Source organism: Notolabrus celidotus, chromosome 21 (genome assembly GCF_009762535.1).
Source record: "Notolabrus celidotus isolate fNotCel1 chromosome 21, fNotCel1.pri, whole genome shotgun sequence".
Taxonomy (NCBI): Eukaryota; Metazoa; Chordata; class Actinopteri; order Labriformes; family Labridae; genus Notolabrus; species Notolabrus celidotus.
Window position 1 is genome coordinate 27,720,280 of NC_048292.1, and position 18,529 is coordinate 27,738,808.

General features: G+C 39.2%; 1 protein-coding gene across 6 annotated transcripts in view; it reads left to right on the forward strand.

Moving 5' to 3' along the window:
- Positions 1 to 1,986: 1,986 nt before the first annotated feature.
- Positions 1,987 to 18,529, forward strand: part of LOC117805366 (mucin-2-like) — a 51,022-nt gene continuing 34,479 nt past the window's right edge. For 3 of the 6 annotated variants that reach the window (XM_034674063.1, XM_034674068.1, XM_034674067.1), the window contains exons 1-12: positions 1,987 to 2,051; positions 3,085 to 3,129; positions 3,559 to 3,784; positions 9,170 to 9,299; positions 9,409 to 9,472; positions 9,608 to 9,690; positions 10,029 to 10,224; positions 10,352 to 10,477; positions 11,393 to 11,513; positions 17,505 to 17,640; positions 17,726 to 17,803; positions 17,909 to 17,978. In XM_034674063.1, coding sequence (XP_034529954.1) covers positions 2,003 to 2,051; positions 3,085 to 3,129; positions 3,559 to 3,784; positions 9,170 to 9,299; positions 9,409 to 9,472; positions 9,608 to 9,690; positions 10,029 to 10,224; positions 10,352 to 10,477; positions 11,393 to 11,513; positions 17,505 to 17,640; positions 17,726 to 17,803; positions 17,909 to 17,978 — 1,324 coding nt within the window. In that variant the 5' untranslated portion in view covers positions 1,987 to 2,002. Of the gene's footprint in view, positions 2,052 to 3,084; positions 3,130 to 3,558; positions 3,785 to 7,300; positions 7,351 to 8,229; positions 8,273 to 9,169; positions 9,300 to 9,408; positions 9,481 to 9,607; positions 9,691 to 10,028; positions 10,225 to 10,351; positions 10,478 to 11,392; positions 11,514 to 17,504; positions 17,641 to 17,725; positions 17,804 to 17,908; positions 17,979 to 18,529 lie in introns of those variants that run through there. The other 3 variants (XM_034674065.1, XM_034674064.1, XM_034674066.1) reach the window with 3 other exon arrangements.

Consider the following 18,529-nt stretch of genomic DNA (forward strand, 5'->3'; position numbering starts at 1 on the left):
AGCAATAAGACATCTTTCCTGTACATATAGTGGTATACATGGCCCGATGGTGAAAAACTATAATGTCTCTAATGGACAAATTAACTTTGTGAGTTTAGCTCATTAAGAAGCAGCGTCTAAGGGTGACGTACAGATATTCTGTCCATCTGGCTCTCTCTTTACAACTAGTTTGCAAATCTTTTGACAGCTTTGTATAAATTGCAGTGAAACAATATAGGCAAAATGTAGTGTATGTACTAAATGTACTAAAGTCAAACTATGGATATGGAGAGTACAGACAGATACAACTGTCCCTGATAACATACATGTGAGGTCACACAGGTCACTTGTACTTCCTGTAAACACTCCACCATGTGTTTTCCATCTGCTTCTGTAATCCCTGAGGTCTGACCAAATGAGCAATACAATTAATTGCATGTATTACAGGTCCAAGTTTCCATGGACCACTTGCTCAACAAACACACTCCCAACACAATAATCCTAATACTTTGACTGTTTTACTTCAGGTCTCAATCAGTTGGAAAAGCATCTGAATTATCTACCTTATCCAAAACCATGTTAAAGACCAGGTCCGACAATCTGAAAATACCTGTTCTATTTCTTCAGACTACTTTTCAAAGAAGAACATAAGTCTTAGTCTTAGTCTTTTTAAAGTTTGAAGTGTCACTTTGTTTGAATGTGTGTGTGTTGGTGGATGTGCTTGTGTGCCTGTGTGTATCGGTACTTGGGGTGCCCTTCTTTTGTTTTGTTTTACTTTTATTTTTATTTACTTATTTGTTTTTCCTATATCTCTCCCCTTCAATTTATTTATTCCTTTTTCTTACTCCATCAATTTTGAAATGACAAATTTTCAATTGCTCCAAGATCCATTACTACTACTTACTACTAGCATATCCTTCTTCTTCTTCTTCTTCTTCTTCTTCTTCTTCTTCTTCTTCTTCTTCTTCTTCTCTTACAATAGTCATCTGAGCTTTGTTGAAACACCAGTATACTTTCTATTAGTTATTCTGCTGTTCCCAGTTATGTGTTGTGTATAACATTGTTAATTGTCCCTCTGCACATCTGTCTGTGATGAAAATTACAATTAAATTAAAAAATAATATTAATAATGATAAAAAATGACAGGGGGGGGTTGTCGGTGGATATAATATCAGCCTATTAACACTTTTTTTTTTATCACTACACTGGTGTAATTTCAGGGACTTGTTTTGATTTAAGCTCAAAGTACTTAAGAACAGGACAAATCTATGCAGGAAACCGTGGCAAAGAAAAGAAATGAGTAGCTTGACAAGACGTCTCTTATTCCATGTTACATTTTCCCTCAGATCTCAAATTGAAAATTAACTAACAACATCCTGGTTCGTGCACCCTGGTCATTTACCTAACCTCATTTTATACTCTCTCATTGGTCCCTTGGCCCTGTGTTCAGTGGCAGGGTATTGTCTGCATCAACAGTGTTTGCCAAAGACAAACATGGCCATTTGTTCGAAGAGATGACTGCCCATCAAGTTGGTGAAAAACGTATTGAAAGGTTCTGTCATTTGAGAAAGTTAACCTGTTTAAAGGTATAAAAGAAACGGCTCGAGTTTCAAACTGTCCTTTCACTGTTTTTTTGGGTGTTTAATGAGACTGTGTTTATGCATATCATACATGTTTTAAGACAATACCGTGCACACAATTTCCCACTGGAGAAAATATCAGTGTAATTATGTTATCATGGTATACATTTCCTTACAGTAAATACAACTTCATAGAAGGAAATGATCTTTGATAATCATTTCCCTGTCCCTGCCTGATTATAATCCAGTTGAATGTTTAATCTGCTATTGTTTTTCTATTTCAAGTTTCCTGGTAAAACTCAAAGAATGCATGTGTGAGTGAGCAGGTCCATGAGTACAAGGTGGGTTGTGTCTGTGTGCACAGACACAGCATATAAAAGCCATGTTAAGGGGCTGTTTGTGCAGTTTATCTTAAGATTACCTGCAAGACAGCATCAGGCAGCATGACAACACAGCAATGGCTGCTTGCCATGTGCTTTTCTCTGGCCTCAGGTGCTATAAACTCTTTTATTTATAATTAGATGTTCAATTATTCTGCATGGATATTGACAAAAAAGTAATTTGTTTTCATGGTTGTAGAGCTAGTCTTTAGTTGTACTATTTTTTCAGTTATAAAAGGTAGGGAGAGTTATTCTAAACAGTTAGTGGTGGTTTGCTAAGATTTTGTATTTGACCACAATTTTGTGAGTGACTTAATGCCATGCTACTTTGTGTTTCCTTCAGAACGCAAACATTTAAGTAGCTGTTATAATAATTTTAAAATTGTACTTAGATACCTAGTATAATACTGTCAAAAGCTAATGTTATGGATTGGATAACTTTTGCTCATTTATAATATTACAGTTTTAATTATTTGACATTTTCAAAGTAGGACTTATATTTTTAAACTATTCCCATATTTTTTAAGTAAGCTGCCACTTTTACATGAAGTATGTTCTTATGTCTGTATTTGTATGCATCATCCATACAATTCAAAAATATGTGTAAGATTTATATTTTTAAAAATGATAATTATTATTACTATCATTATCAGAATTATTATTATGTTATTATTGTATTAGTAGTAGTAGTATTGTGATTATTATTATATTATTATTATCATCATTCTAATTCTTCTTCCATGTACTATTATTATAACTATTACTGCCATTATCATCATTATTGTTATTTCATAGTTATGTTATTATTATTAGTAGTAGTAGTAGTGTTGTGGTTATTATTATCATTATTTTTAATATTATTTATAATATTATTGTTATTATTATAAGTATCATGATTGTTGTTAATAGTATTATTATCATTACTATTATTACTATTCCTATCATTATTATTGTTATTATAATTGTATTATTATATTAGTAGTAGTAGAAGTATTGTTATTATTATTATAATCATTATTATCATTACTATTATCACTATAGCTATAATTATCATCATTTTTATTATTTTATATAATTATTATTATTACTTTATTTTCATCACAAATGTTAACCTTGTTAACCATGGTGTTGTATTTCTCTCATAGTTTTAAGAACAGGAGAATCAGTCACAGCAGCAGAAACTCAGAAATGTAAGTGATTTATAATTTTTTCATTTCACATTTTATCAATGCTTAGATCAGTTACCTCTTTTAAGTTGTATTTTTGGCGCTTATTATATCTTAATTTGGAGAGGTTGGGACAGTGAATAGAGCAGGGAATCAGGAAAGAGAGAAGGTAGTGAAATGTGGAATAGGGGCCTCAGTTTGAAACTGAACAGCCTCTGTACAGGGGGCATGCAACTTAACCACTAGGCCAAAGTGGTGGCCCAGATGGGTTCATTTTAAAGGTTACCATTATAACACTTGAAATAACATCTTCATAACTTCTGAAATTTGACACCAACATTTGAAATGTTACACTATAAAAACATATAAATGAATGTAGCGCTTCATTATTCTCTCCATTTAGTCTGCTGGCATTGATTAGAATTACTCATTGAATCGCTCTGTTATAATCAGACACTTGCAGGACATTTGGCAGCGGAGTTGTTCAGCCTTTCAAAGGGTCAAGTTTTCATGTCCGGTCCAATTGTCCTTTTACCCTGACCCACTTCACCCACAATCGGGTGGAATGTGATATCATCATACAACGAGGAGACAGTGGACTCCTGGTTCAAGTGGAGATCATCATCAACAAAATCAGGACTGTTCTGCAGAATGGAAGTATTCTGGTGGAGAAGAAAAGGTTTGGGCTTTACTTTGACACACCCTGATACAATCTTATTACAACACAGAAACTACATTACTGATCACCATGGAATTTGACTGACAAGCATGTTCACTGATACTGTTTTAGTTTGGATCAAATATCAAGTGTCATAAAAATGAGCGAGTCCCATCAACTAAGAGTAAGGAAACAACAGAAAGGTGTTCGGCCCAAAGACATTCACTCAATTAGAAGTAATGCCCATTCACACAGTCAGCTGCTTGATGTGGTAAGCATTGTTAATGTGCATTTACAATGACTTAGATGGAAGTTGATTATTGACTTCAAGTCTGGTGAAGTGTGAACTTTAATGGTTTGTATCTTTGGTTGATTTAAAAGAAAACAAGCTTCCTTAACATTCTGCAAGGTGACCTAGAGCATTTCACGCTCCATGTATTTGCTCTTAAACAGTGTGTATTCACAATGAGGGTACTTACTTTATACTAAAGACTTAATAGATGACTCATTATTATCATAAGCATACTTTTAATAGGATGTATCATTAATTCCTGTTGCTCACGAACCAAATGATAAGGTCACTATGACTTTAACTAGTGGGTTCGCCTTAAATGAGTTATCAGTCATCATCATATCATCAGTTGAGGAACAATAATTTACTGTAACTTCATATAGAAGTTGGTATGGACCATATTTCAATCAGGAGAGACACAATTTGAATATTAAAGGTTATTTATTAAAACTGAATGAATAATGAAACTTGACAGAAATCTTTGGAGTCAGGACTCTATGGGCCCGATCTGCTACAGGTTTGCGTGTATAAAAACACGTGCAAACTTGATAGCGCGCGCAAAGCTGACATACTAACCGGGAGCACCGAGGATTGCGTCTGTCAAATGAGCAAAATAGCACTCGCAAATCATTTAGCGTGTTTGCCTTCATGAATATAATAATAATAATAATAATAATAATAATAATAATAATAATAATAATAATACCTAAGTTTTATATAGCGCTTTTCAAGATATGCAGAATACATGTAGATCATCAGAACGCGCAAAATACTGGGAGGAGGAGATGCAAATGTAATCATTTAGCACACGCAATGTGATTTATCAAACCTGAAGCAGATAGCGAGCGCTGTATTTGCGTCTATATTTAGCACGTTTGAAAAGCAGGTGCAAACTGGCACAGCGTTAAGCACACTTGGCTGCGGTCACTGTAAAGCTCATCATAACATCGCTTTACAACATGCCCACAACAGCTGGGCTTGCAAGCATTACTAAATGTTTTAGTCAATCAAACCAAGAGAACAAAATAATAATAATAAAACAACACAAATTCAAAGCAGTTCAGCACCACGGATAGCGACCGCATCATTCTGACACCCACTTTAACTTTTTCATATAATGAGAGCACAGTAGGTCACTGTATCAACAGCTATACAGTTTAGTCAAATTGGCACAGCGGCCCACATCTTCACATACAAACAAAAAATCAATATGAAGTACTCGGCCTACTCACCACTGTTTGGACGAGCCTTAAGCTCCGCGGACTTGTCCACGATGCACTGTATGTCCATTTTCTTTGATCTGTCATTCTCAATGGATAACATGACATGTCCACTCAGTCTATCCTGTCCCATCGTGCTCATCAAGGGGTTTTTAGTTAGTTTTAACTTGGAGAATGAGCGCTCACTGAGCTGCGCCAGGCAGCTCTGCGTAACTCCTCATCTCGTGCTTGCAGCAGTGTGTTGGGGTGAATTGACTCAAACATGTTCCCAGTTCCATTTAAGCTGGTGAATCTTTGGGACAGTTGCTGGATGATGATATCAGGCATTGAAAACGTTCACCTGAAAGTTGCTCCCTGGGACAGTGAGGCGACTGTCTTCATCCAAGTGACGCCTAACTTTTCTAGAGCAAGAGTGGCAGACTAAGCCTCATCAAATCGCTCTCTAAACTCCATCAAAACACTGATTGCGTTTTGGAGAAGAGTAGATGTGTTTATTTCATTGGCAGATCTTCTGTTTTTTCTCACATCATTCACCTTTTCACAGATGGCCTCCCAAATCGCGTTTCTAACACTGACATGTCTCTGCTGGAGTTCACCGATGTGTTTATTTCCCTCCTCCACTAAAACCTCCAACTCCATGTCTTCAAACTTCATTTATCCCTTAAGACCATTCTGTTCTCTCAAACTCTCCATGGTGACAGCCGATAGCACACACAAAATCCTCATTAAAATAGGGCGGTCCGCACCACTTTTGCACTCGTTATCATTTGCGCACACAGTCTTAAGGCTGATTTATACTTCTGCGTCTCCCCTACGCAGCAGGGACTGACGCCGACGTGAGCACCGCATACTTGTGCGTCGGTGTGTCCGTGTCGCGCAGCAATTCTCCACCGAAACGCCTGAGGGCAGTGTGGTCTCTCTGATAGCCGGCCGCCTGCTTCCGGCCCCGCTACGATCTCTGTTTACTTTTCCACAGAGTTTCAGAGCGTGTTATGTTAATCTACAGCTGATACATGTTGCTGTTTATCATACAGACATGATTACTTGAAGAATAGAGAGGAGGAGATGAAATACACGGCCGATGTGCGGCCGATGTCCGGGATCCCGGAAGTGTTGTAAATGCGGGAAAGACGAGGGCTGTTTCCGAAACGGCCTGCTACATACTACTTACTAATGTAGTAGGCAGTAGGTATTGCCTACTACATACTGCGTTTGAATTTAGTATGTAGTATGACTGTTCTGTTCGATCTGTCATGCAGCATGCTGAGACAGACTTCGCTGGATTTCCGGTTTCGGAAAGCGGAAGTAAACAACGGCGAAGCCGATAAATAAAAAGCTTATTTAGCATCCATTTATGATTTAAAAAGTTAGGAAGTGGTTTATATGTAATTTGATAACTTTCACAGCACCCAAAAACGGATTTCCTCCCGTCAAAAAATGAGGAAAAAGAAAAAGCAGAACGAGCGCTGTGCATTATGGGAAACAGTACGCGAGGCAGACTGGTCCGATGCACACTGAAATGTTTTCCCGAATCAGTAAACATCCGGGGAGTTTTGGCATACTGCAGATTTTGCTCTTGTTCACATACTACTTACTACATACTGAATTTTGGACATATCAGTACGTACTGCTAGTATAGTAGGCGATTTCGGAAACAGCCAAAGCCGCCGAGCGGACCAATCACCGAGCTTGCGGTCCGCGTCGGCTCTACGGGGAGTTGGAGGAGGTGCACGTCAGCTACGTGCGTAGGCCACGGCGTAGGTACGGGAGCCATGCGGACCCCCGGCGTAGGGTACGCCGTTGATTCAACGCAGAAGTATAAATCAGCCTTTAGTAGATAACCTGTAGCACGCCCAGAAATAACACGTGCAAAATTATTATTTGCACACGCAAATTAGCGATGGGGAGGTTGAGGGGTGCGCACCCTCAATGCAAGAAGGAACTAGCAAGAGAGAGACACATTTAAAAAGACAGCAGAGAGTTGATAGGCTGATGATAAGGGCGTGCCACTGAGCTATTGGATGACGCCGCTGCTGATTCGCCAATGACAGCTCCGGAGCAGCAGCTGGAAGCGGGTGAGCTATTGAATGAGGGAGAGAGTTAAACAACTGCTGTGATTGCTTTTATAGTCTTCCTGTCTGAACTTTCACTAGAGGTACATTAGCTGGACATCAGTTTCTTTTATGTCCATACATTGTCTTATGTTCTCTGATTAAATATAAAAAACTTAATTTCTCTGAATGATCCATACCCTGGAAAAAAAATGGACGTAGTATCCGTGACATCACACATCTGTTCCCGAAGCGCTGTTCTAAAGCCAGGCGGCGGCGGCAGCCATATTGGAAATGCTGAACATGACTTCTTCCAAGTTAAGGCTGATTTATGCTTCTGCGTCGAATCGACGGCGTAACCTACGCCGTAGGTCCGCGTAGCTCCCGTACCTACGCAGAGGCCTACGCACGTAGCTGACGTGCACCTCCTCCAAAATGTAACTACGCGTAGAGCCGACGCGGACCGCAAGCTCTGTGATTGGTCCGCTCAACGGCTTTGTCTTTCCCGCATTCACAGCACTTCCGGGGTCCCGGACATCGGCCACACATCGGCCGTGTATTTCATCTCCTCCTCTCTATTCTTCATGTAATCATGTCTTTATGATAAACAGCAACATATATCAGCTGTAGATTAACAGAACACGCTCTGAATCTCTGTGGAAAAGTAAACAGAGATTGTAGCGGGACCGGAAGCAGGCGACCGGCTATCAGAGAGACCGCACTGCCCTCAGGCGTTTCGGCGGAGAATTGCTGCGCGACACAGACACACCGACGCAGAAGTATGAGGGGCTCATGTCCGCGTCAGCCCCTGCTGCGTAGGGCGACGCAGAAGTATAAATCAGCCTTTAGCGTGAAGTAAAGAGGCTGACCTTTAGCCTTTTCGCTAACAGCTACAGGGTGCCTGCCTGTCAATCAAGTCAGCTATGTCCTTATTTGGGCAAAACTCGTAAGTTTAATGTCTTCCAAAATACTGTGATATAAAAAAATTCACCTCCCTTACAGTGTGTGCCGATAGAGGAATCAGCTATTGAGACCCAAACAGTTTTTGAACCAGGCTGTAAATGTTTTTATTTTGCTGCAAAGATTGTGTTTTATGAATGGGTGTGTATGTGGTTTCTGGTGTTTAGAATTGAATGACTATTATTATTTCTTAATATTGATTAAAATGATTTTCATTGCATCATCATTGTAAATGTTGTATATTGATTGTTCTTGTTGTTGATAATAATATCAATCAATCAATTAATCATTATTCATATAGCACCAAATCACAACAAACGCTATCTCAAGACGCTTTTGCAAACAGAGCAGGTCTAGATCGTAGGCCTCTCTCTCTCTCTTATCCTCCTCTATCCCTCTTTCCAACCCCAACTCAGTTGAGGCAGATGGCTGTTTAACATGAGTCTGGTTCTGCTTGAGGCTTCTGCCTGTTAAAGGAAGTTTTTCCTCGCCGCTGTAACTAGCTAAATACAGCAAGGTGCAATGCTCATGGTGGATTAAGGTGAGATAAGATTGAGTCCTGTCAGTAAGAGGGGACTGGATCTTATCCTGTCTTGATGTTGGGTCTTTGTTTATAATTGAACATAGAATGGTCTAGACCTGCTCTGTTAGTAAAAGTGTCTTGAGATTATGTTTGTTGTGATGTGGGTCTATATTAATAAAGATTGATTGATTGATTGATTGATTGATTGATTGATTGATTGATTGATTGATTGACTGACTGATTGATTGATTGATTGATTGATTGATTGATTGATTGATTGACTGATTGATTGATTGATTGATTGATTGATTGATTGAGGTATCTGTATTTGTTCTGAATTGTGTATGTTTGTGTTCACAGTGTTTCCCTTCCGTATGATCACATGTATCAGCACATCTTTCAGTATGGCATCTACACCAAACTAAGGAGCACCCTGCTTCCTCTGTCCATCACCTGGCACAATGTACCTGGAGGAATAGACACTGCATGGGTTAGAGGACACAAAGATTTCATATTTGTTTATATTCACAACATGATGTAGACCTATAGAAGAGTGACATTAAACTCACACAGAAATTAAAAAACCTCTTTTTGTACAGGTGGAGCTTGATCAGGAGCTGAGCACAGACATGACTGGACTGTGTGGGGAACAAAGCATCCAAGGTATGATGGTTAGTGAGCCAAGTGAGCTTAGACGCTTCTTAAGTCATCATTGGAGGAGTTTAAGTTCTTAAACTTTGACAGAAATATGTTTGCATTCAGTTTGCTCAAACAATGAACATTTTTTAATGAAATCAGGCGACATGCAGCAGTTGATCACAGAGAGTGTGCTAGCTGAGGACACATGTCAAATCCGAGATCCTGTCTCCACTGAGAATGAAGTAAGTTCACTGTTTTAGTGACAAACAGTTATCATTTTTAACACAGGTACATCAGTATCATCACAACAATGTGTTTATTCAGTCTGCTGTAATTTGCACATTTTCTACACACTGATCACTTGAAGAAAAAAACTGGTGCAAAGTAATTATTGCCGCAAGCTTTTATAAAAAGTGTTTTTACATTGGATTAAATATTTTTGATAACATTTTAAAATTTTCATTTGATATAAATACTCATAAACATTGCTTTATTTGAAAAGACGTAACAATAGTATTTAGAATAGGGGTAAAAATGTCAGTTCCAGAGTTTAACATGGTTCCTTGTTTGATTTTTGTAGGACTGCATGAGGTTCTTATCCTTCACATATGATTGTCTTCAAGCCAAGACGCTTCATTACCTTAAGCTCTGTGAACAGAACATCCACGGCTATGAAAATAGCGAATACGTTAGCTGTGCTTTCTTCAAAGAGATCGTCCAGCAGTGTGGAAACGACAGCTTCGCCTGGAACCTTTGGAGAACTGTTTCTCAATGTGGTAGGTACATTTTAATTCTTGATTTTATTTTTCTTCAGATTGATTGGCTCAGATTTATATTTGGACTTTGATAGCATTGACTGAATGGATATTTGATATGACTGTATGTTTCGCTGGGTTTATATAGCAAAACCAACTTGTCCTGGAGACCTTGGATATGTAGAACAAGGCGAGGCCTTTATTCCCAGCTGCTCCAGCCCAGGCCCCTCATACTCCAACCAGGAACTCATCAGCTCCTGTGTCTGCCCAGAGGGTGAGTGTTATCTAATTGGGACAACTATCTCAGTCCTTACATGACTCTTGTGATTGATTGTATGTTAAGCCAACAAACTACTACTGCTGCTTATTCTTCTCTATCCCTCTTTCCAACACCAACCTGGTCGAGGCAGATGACTGTCTAACATGAGTCTAGTTCTGCTGAAGGTTTCTGCCTGTTAAAGGAAGTTTGTCCTTTACTAGTGAAATACTGAGAGGTGTAATGCTCATGGAGGATTAAGATGAGATAAGATTGAGTCCTGTTAGTAAGAGGGAATTGGAGGGGATGCCCATTATTATATTATCAATGGCATACTGACCGCCAAGTTATTAGGCAGTATGCAGTACACGGCTACTGTTTGAGTATGTAGTAGGTAGAACATGAGTGTGTTGTTTCAAACACAGCCTTAGACTGTATCAAAAATCAATATCATGACAGCTTCCCAAAAGTGAAGACAAAAATATCTAGAAGAAGAATGTTAGTTGTGCATTGTGGGAAACAGTACGTGAGGGAGACTGGTCTGCTGCATACTGAGACATTTTTCTGAATTGGTACGACATCCGGGTAGTTTCGGTAAAGGCAGATGGATGTCTAACATGAGTCTGGTTCTGCTCGAGGTTTCTGCCTGTTAAAGGAAGTTTTTCCTTGCTGCTGTTGCTTGCTAAATGCTGTGAGGTGCAATGCTCATGGTGGATTAAGATGCGATCAGATCTAGTCCTGTCAGTAAGAGGGGACTGGATCTTATCCTGTCTTGGTGTTGGGTCTCTGTTCATAATTTGACATAGAGTGGTCTAGACCTGCTCTGTTTGTAAAAGAGTCTTGAGATAACATTGTTGTGATTTGGGGCTATACTAATAAAGATTGATTGATTAATTGGGGAAATAAAAAAAGTTGTACTAATTTATGTTGTAGGTAAGGTGGTCAATAATTTTGCTGAAGGATATCAGTGTGTGAGTGCGTCCAGCTGCCCGTGTGAGTTTGCGGGCATGACCTATTCATCTGGAGACATACGTCAAACCAAGTGTCAGTCATGGTGAGTAGGTTATTTAAATGATCTTACAATTCAAATCCTTGAGCAATTATGTCTTTGAATATCACTGACGCAAGGTTCTTTTCTCCGCTCACTTATTTGCATAAAACACAGGCGTAATTGGAAAATTCGATATAGGTGGAATTGTATTGCTTGTCGGCCTCCCAAAAGTGCAGAGCAAATATTTACAAAAAAAGTGCAAAAAATTAAAATACTATTTACAAAAATGTACAAACAAAATTCAAACATGGTATGACTCTACAATCCCTCATAATCACGATAGAAGAGCTGTATTTGGAAAAACACGGCTCAGCGACTGATCTTCTTTGTAAGCCAGACAAGACTGAGAGAGAGAGAAAGAGAGAGAGAGAGAGAAGAGCTTCTTCTTCTTCTTCTTCTTTTTCATGTATCACGGCGGTTGGCATCCAGCTTAATGCTGCATTACCGCCCCCTTCTGCTCGGGAGTGTGGATCAAACAGTGAGCTCAAAAAAACTAAACTAAACAAAAACAAAACAAAAAACCTAACCAAAACCACAAGCACACGTTCATACACTCCCTATTAGTGATGGGAATTCCGGCTCTTTTTAGAGAGCCGGTTCTTTTGGCTCGGCTCACTACAAAGAGCCGGCTCTTTCGGCTCCCAAGTGGCTCCTCAGATTTTTTCTTGTTTGAATGAATGTATTACCTAAAATAATGTTAAATTATATGTAAAATGAATTACTAATGTAAAAAACATACATTATATGAAATGTGCATCATTTAAAAGGCTTTATTTATATTCTCAACATGGAGCAGAGTTCTACAGAAATTAAATTATAAAGTACAAAAAACAAGACCCATCACAATTAGACAAAAAGGTCCAATCTCTGATTGTATGTATATTATTTATAAACTTTTAAACACCTTCATTAACAGCAGGTTACCTTGACTGTCTTTATTCTTCACTTATTGCTCTGATGGATAAACAGCTCTAATGTCCATGACCTGGATGACTGAGAACCTGCACAGACACTTCTAATGTGCCTTTGCAGGTTTTTTGTGGAGCCTGATTGATGACACTTTCACCTTGCAGTCTTCCCTCTGCCGTTGAACAGTCTATGCCTTTTAAATGTGTCTAAAGTTTTCTGTGTTTTCTGCAGTCACTCACTTTCTCACCTTTCCAGTGCGTTCTCTCTGTCGCGCACATTCTCCCTCTCGTCTCCCTCCTGTTGGTGTGCTCACTGTCCTGTCTGTGTCTCTGACCCCTCCCCTCCCCGTTCTGCTCAATGTAGACACGTGATTGGTCAAGACGCCACCATGTCTTGACCAATCACGTGAGGCTTTCACAGAAAAAGACGAGGAAAAAAAACCAAAAACGGCTCCCTGTCAGGAGCCGGCTCTCATCGTTCACCTCAAAGAGCCGGCTCTTAGAGCCGGATCGTTCGCGACCGACACATCACTACTCCCTATACACCCCTTTACCCCAACTTCCCTCTATCTAAACCATCTAACCCCCTCATTATCCTCCCAATTCACCTCACACTCTTTGAAAAACCCCTGTGCTCTTTAGGAATGCTAACAAAACCCTGACCTGTGCTCTCTCACCTATACTCAATACCCCTTTCAATGTGAACTCCCCTACTCTATATTCCCCTAGCTCCCTCCTCATCCTTTCTCTCTTAACTTTTTTCCACCAACATGAACTGGGTTGTATTTCTGGGCTGGTGCTCGCGCTGATTTGGACCTGGTTGAACTCCCAAACCAACACAGCACCTGTTTGTTTTCCCGCCCGCTCCAGCCTGTGGAAGAGGCACGTCATGATGTCAGGTTAACGTGACCACTTTTCCCAGCAGTGCTAGCGCAAACTTTCCCTCACAACAACCACGATGGGGGACAACGGCAGCTTGTCTTCTCGGCCGACCGCTGCTCTGCCTTGGAATCCATTAGACTCTTTTATTTTTTCGCTGCAGGATAATGACGGAAACACATTTGGTTTGTGTTTTGGATCACAGCAATAAGTGGTTCGCGGTTCTAGATCAGCAAAGAGTTGGAGCCACTCTTGAACCAATTTTCCTGGCCGGTTCACTCGCAGTCAAAACACGAAAAATGGTTCTCAATTGAGTGCCGGCCCCGAACCAGCCCCGGACTGCACCTCAAATAACGTTCTCTACAGACTCCTCCTCCTCCTCGTGACATCCCTCACATGCTGAGAGAGAAAGCAGCCCAACTGGGTTTCAATAATTACACAAAAACTTTTCTTTTTAACATTTAAAGCATAAACATTTAGAAACAAAATCACCTTTAACAGTTATATTATTTCACATTTTTTGGTCGTAATTTATTTAAACAAAACCCCCATTTTTACGCTATAAATTACGACCGACACACAAAGATTATATTTATAAACCCATGTGGCACCTTTCGCCCGCCATAGCCGCCTATTTATTGTGCAGAAACAGAACGCTCTGTTTCCTCATTTGAAATATGAATGGCTATGGCGGAGCGCAGATTCAACGCCACCTAGCAGGTAATTGAACTCTATAGTGTATAAATGTATTCCCTAAGACAATAGAGAGAGGGACAGTTGAATACTGAAGTTGTTTACCGGGTGGTGAGTAACTGACGGTGATTGAAAGTTTAGTGTGTGTGTACTGTATAAAATATGGACGTAGTATCTGTGTGATGTCACCCATCTGCTTCTGAAGCGCTGTTTTGAGGCCAATCGGCGGAGGCAGCCATATTGCTGCTGTCGAGCGATTGTGAGGTAAAGAGGCGGGCTTTGAGCCTCCTAGCCAACAGCTAAAGTGTTCCCGCCTGCCAATCAAGTCAGCTGTGCCTCTAATTGGAAGACTCGTAATCTCAATATCTTTGAAATTGCCGCGTTAGAAAAAAAACTCACCCCTGTACAGTGTGTGGCGATCGAGAAATGAGCTATCCAGACTACACTTGTCTTTTGAACCAGGCTGTAAACATGTTTATTTCTGCTGTAAAGATCGGCTTCTTTGAATTGGTGTGTATGTGGTTTCCAGTACTTCCGGAGCCAGCCTCAAGCGGATCCTCCATGAACTGTAGTTTTAAGCACCCCGCATTGGACTCGTACTTTCAAACCGGAGGTTGCCGCTTGGTGTGTGTCCCTGAGCACAGTTTTTTTTTTTGGGGGGGGGGGGGGGGGGGGGTTAGAATTTTTTTTTGGAAGTCACCCAAATAAATAAAAGAGATGAGGAGAAAATATAAAACAAAACATGAATGGGAAATATAACTCATATTAACATATGAATAAAAATATATGCAATTTTTCAGATGAAAATCCTGTTCAAGAAACTCATTCAAAAGATCTGCTGTTTTGTTTTTTTGTTTTCAACTTTTTGTTAATGTCAACACAACGTCAATCAATCAATTCAAGGGTTTCAAAGTATAGTTTTAGTTCTTGTAACTACACAGGGGAATAGGAGGTGCATTTTTCAGTTTAAATTTGTGAATATGAAATTTACTATATAGTATCATTAAATTTACAATCAATTCTGTATTTTTTAAGATTTTTAAAATACAATGTAACAGCCTTACAATCAATAATAATATTATTTGTAGTTTTGCTCATCAAATATCTCGTCTCATTCGGGACCAGAGAGGAGTGGATTATGTACAATTATAAAACAGGTGCTGCAGGGATTCTGGTTCATCGTGACAAAAAGAACAATTACGATTAATATCTAAGAATTTGGACAGAAGCAAATGAGACGGATAAATGTTATATGATATGTATTCCTTTAATCTTATTGGATATACAGAACTTAAAAGGGAATAACCTTTAGCCTGTTGCCAATCCGAATCATTGAAAAAGTGATTCCAGAAAGCTTTTCCTCTCGGACCAACTCTCCTTCTTTCAGTCAAGACATTACTTATGTGTTTATCATTACATTTCTCATTTTTAAATCAATACCATTTAGTGTTAATGTGTAATTGTAAATGACTTTTCATTAAGTGAATTAAACCTTAGCCTTCATTACAGAGTTGAAATCTTTGCTTGTAACAGAAAATTACTTCACGTAAAGGAATCGTTCAGAACTAAATAGCTTGCCATTGTCAGCAAAGTGATCACTAATATGTATAATATCTCGCTCCACCCATTCTGCTTAAAGAGAGATTTTTTTTACCAATGGCTATGTGTTTGTTATTCCAAATGATAGTTTTGTGGGGAGAAAATGTATGTGAGTAGCACAATTTCCATGCAAACAGTGCCTGTTGATAAAACTTAGATCATTTAAAAGGTCAGTTGGTATGGCAGAAGTTGCAGGTAAGTAAGAATTGAAAGCCTCCAATACTACTATATACAGTTGAGGTCAAAAGTATTAGCCCCCCTTGTGAAATAAGATAAAACCCTTGATTTCTCCATGAAAATGACCATTAAAAACAATGGTTTATAGTTTATTTGTTTCCAAAAGAACAAAGTCAAAATGTTCACTATGTTTGATTTGGATATTTTATTGATGCAATGAATTGAAACAAGAAAAAGTAAAAATGACATGTCCAAAATGATTAGCCCCCTGGCCCTAAGTAGTCAATAGTTCACCCTTTCTGAGCCACACCAGACAACAACCTCTTCAAGTAGTTCTTTACAAGGTTGGCACATGTCTCTGGAGGGATTTTGGCCCATTCTTCTAATGTAAATTGTTCCAGCTGGTCCAAAGTACATGGTTTCTCCACAGGATTTAGATCTGGGCTCTGCACGGGCCACTCCAGGACCTTGGTTTAGGTGTTGTTTAAGAACTGTTGGACCAATTTTAAAGTATTCTTTGGGTCACTGTCTTGTTGGAAGACCCAGCACCGATGGAAGCCATAGACTAAGAGCAGAGTTCTTCATATTATCCCTCAAAATGTCAACATAACTTTCTTTTTTCATGATGCCATGCACCCAAACATGGCTCCCTGTGCCTGAGGCTGAAAAACAGCCCGACAGTACGATGCTCCCTCCACCATGTTTAATTCTGAGGATTGTGTTCTAAGGGTTGAAGGACTCTCCCTTTCTTGGCCAAACATGAACAACATCCATATGCCCAAAAAGTTCCATCAGAACAAAAGATGGACTTCCAAACTCATCTTTACCTTTCAAATGTTCACGGGCAAACCTCAGTCTGGCTCTGATGTGCTGCTCTTTGAGTAAAGGGGTTCTTCTGGGATGATGGTCCTGAAGCCCACTATGATGAAGATCCCTTACAACTGTGTTCCTTCAAAAATCAAGTCCAGGGGAGGTCAGGTCAGCAACCATCACCTTGGAGGATGTCTGGGGCTTCTTGTTGACATCTTCGACTACTTTCCTCTCCAAAGTTCTTTAAATATTGTGTTTTCTACCACGCCTAGGTTTGTTTCTAACAGAGATAGTCTCCTTGTACTTTGCAATGATGCAACATACAGCTGTTCTAGACACTGTAAAACGCCTGGAAATGACAGTATAGCCTTCCCCCTTATTATGAGCCTCCATTATCTTCTTTCTGAGCTCAAGACTGATTCTCTTTGTCTTTGGCATGGTTAGTATAAGTAGTCTCTCTCAATAACGTGTTCAAGTGCCCTGTTTGGAGTCCCTTAAGTAAATCTCAAAGCTGTTTGAATGCTCAGATGTTGTTAGGAAGCCAACAGACATACAGGTGTTGTTAGGAAACCAGCTGACTGCTCAGGTGTGTTTTAAAAGCAAAAATTCACAGGGGGGCTAATATTTTTGACCACCCCTTTTTTCACTATATTTGATATAAAGTTATACTGAAAATGTATTTTACATTCCAAAATGTACCAAATCTACTAAAGAACACTGGTGAATGTTTGCTTATATCAAGTTGTATCAATGATGCAAACATTGGGCAGAATTTAAGGAAAATGTTCCAGACTTCCTGGGGGCTAATAATTTTGACCTCAAGTGTATATGGTTTGGAATAAAATTCCTCCATGCATGCACTGCCTTCAGTCAGTGACGATGCGGCTCCGTCTCAATCACCCAATTTCCATATCATTCCTCTTCACAGTATGTGCGACAGTGGGAAATGGCAATGCTCTGAAAACTTCTGCCCATCCAGATGTTTAATCGAAGGGCATTTTGTGACCACATTCGATGGCAAACAATATGTTGTCCCTGGTAAATGTTCTTATGTAGCCTTGCAGGTAAATTTTCCTCAATATTACAACATTTAATATTTACCAAGTCTGTCTGCTTTTGATACTGATTACTCTTTGAATTATTTTAAAGGGTCTTGACTGGAAAATTCAAATTGAGTTTTCAGCAAAGGCTCCCTTTTTGAAAACAGTTATACTACAGATTTTTCAGGTATGAGCCATGTTAAAGCTATATTTAAAAATAAAAACTATCCAATACGTGTGAAAATAACTGATGTCTCTAAATAAATGTGTGCTCCTATTTTGGATTTTACAGGAAGAATATACATTCTTAACCAACAAGGTTACAGTTGGAGAAGAGGAGATCACTGAACTTCACCAGTCTGGTAAATATAATGCAAAGAAATGTGGTCCAATTGATTTTTGTCAGTCCTTAATGCAAAGGTCTATAAATGATAGCTTGATTAGTTACCCACTAGATTCAAGAAAACGTTGCCTATCACATAGCTATAGCAATAATCTTTAGATAGATAGGGGCTCAAATTGTCTCACTGGGTTACAAACAAAGGAGGAGATGTGGAGATGTATTAATAAATCAAAAGGGCAAGAGATGAAACAAAACCTGCTTAAAAAATGTCCATAATAAATCCATTAATCCATAATAGAATCTCAAACGGTCCAAACAAAAACACCAGGAAACGATGGAGGTCATAAGAAGGATTGTCATAAAGAACAATGATAGCAGGAAACACAGACTAAAAACACACATGGTAACGAGCAGCAGGTGTGGACACAGGTGGAACTAATAAGGGTAATCAAAGTGGAGGGAAACACAAGAGCAGGAAGTAAACCAAAAAAATAAAAAGAGGGAAAGTCCGCACAACAGAGAGTGCCCCAATAAGCATTTCATGAAAGCAATTCATTACACAATTATATA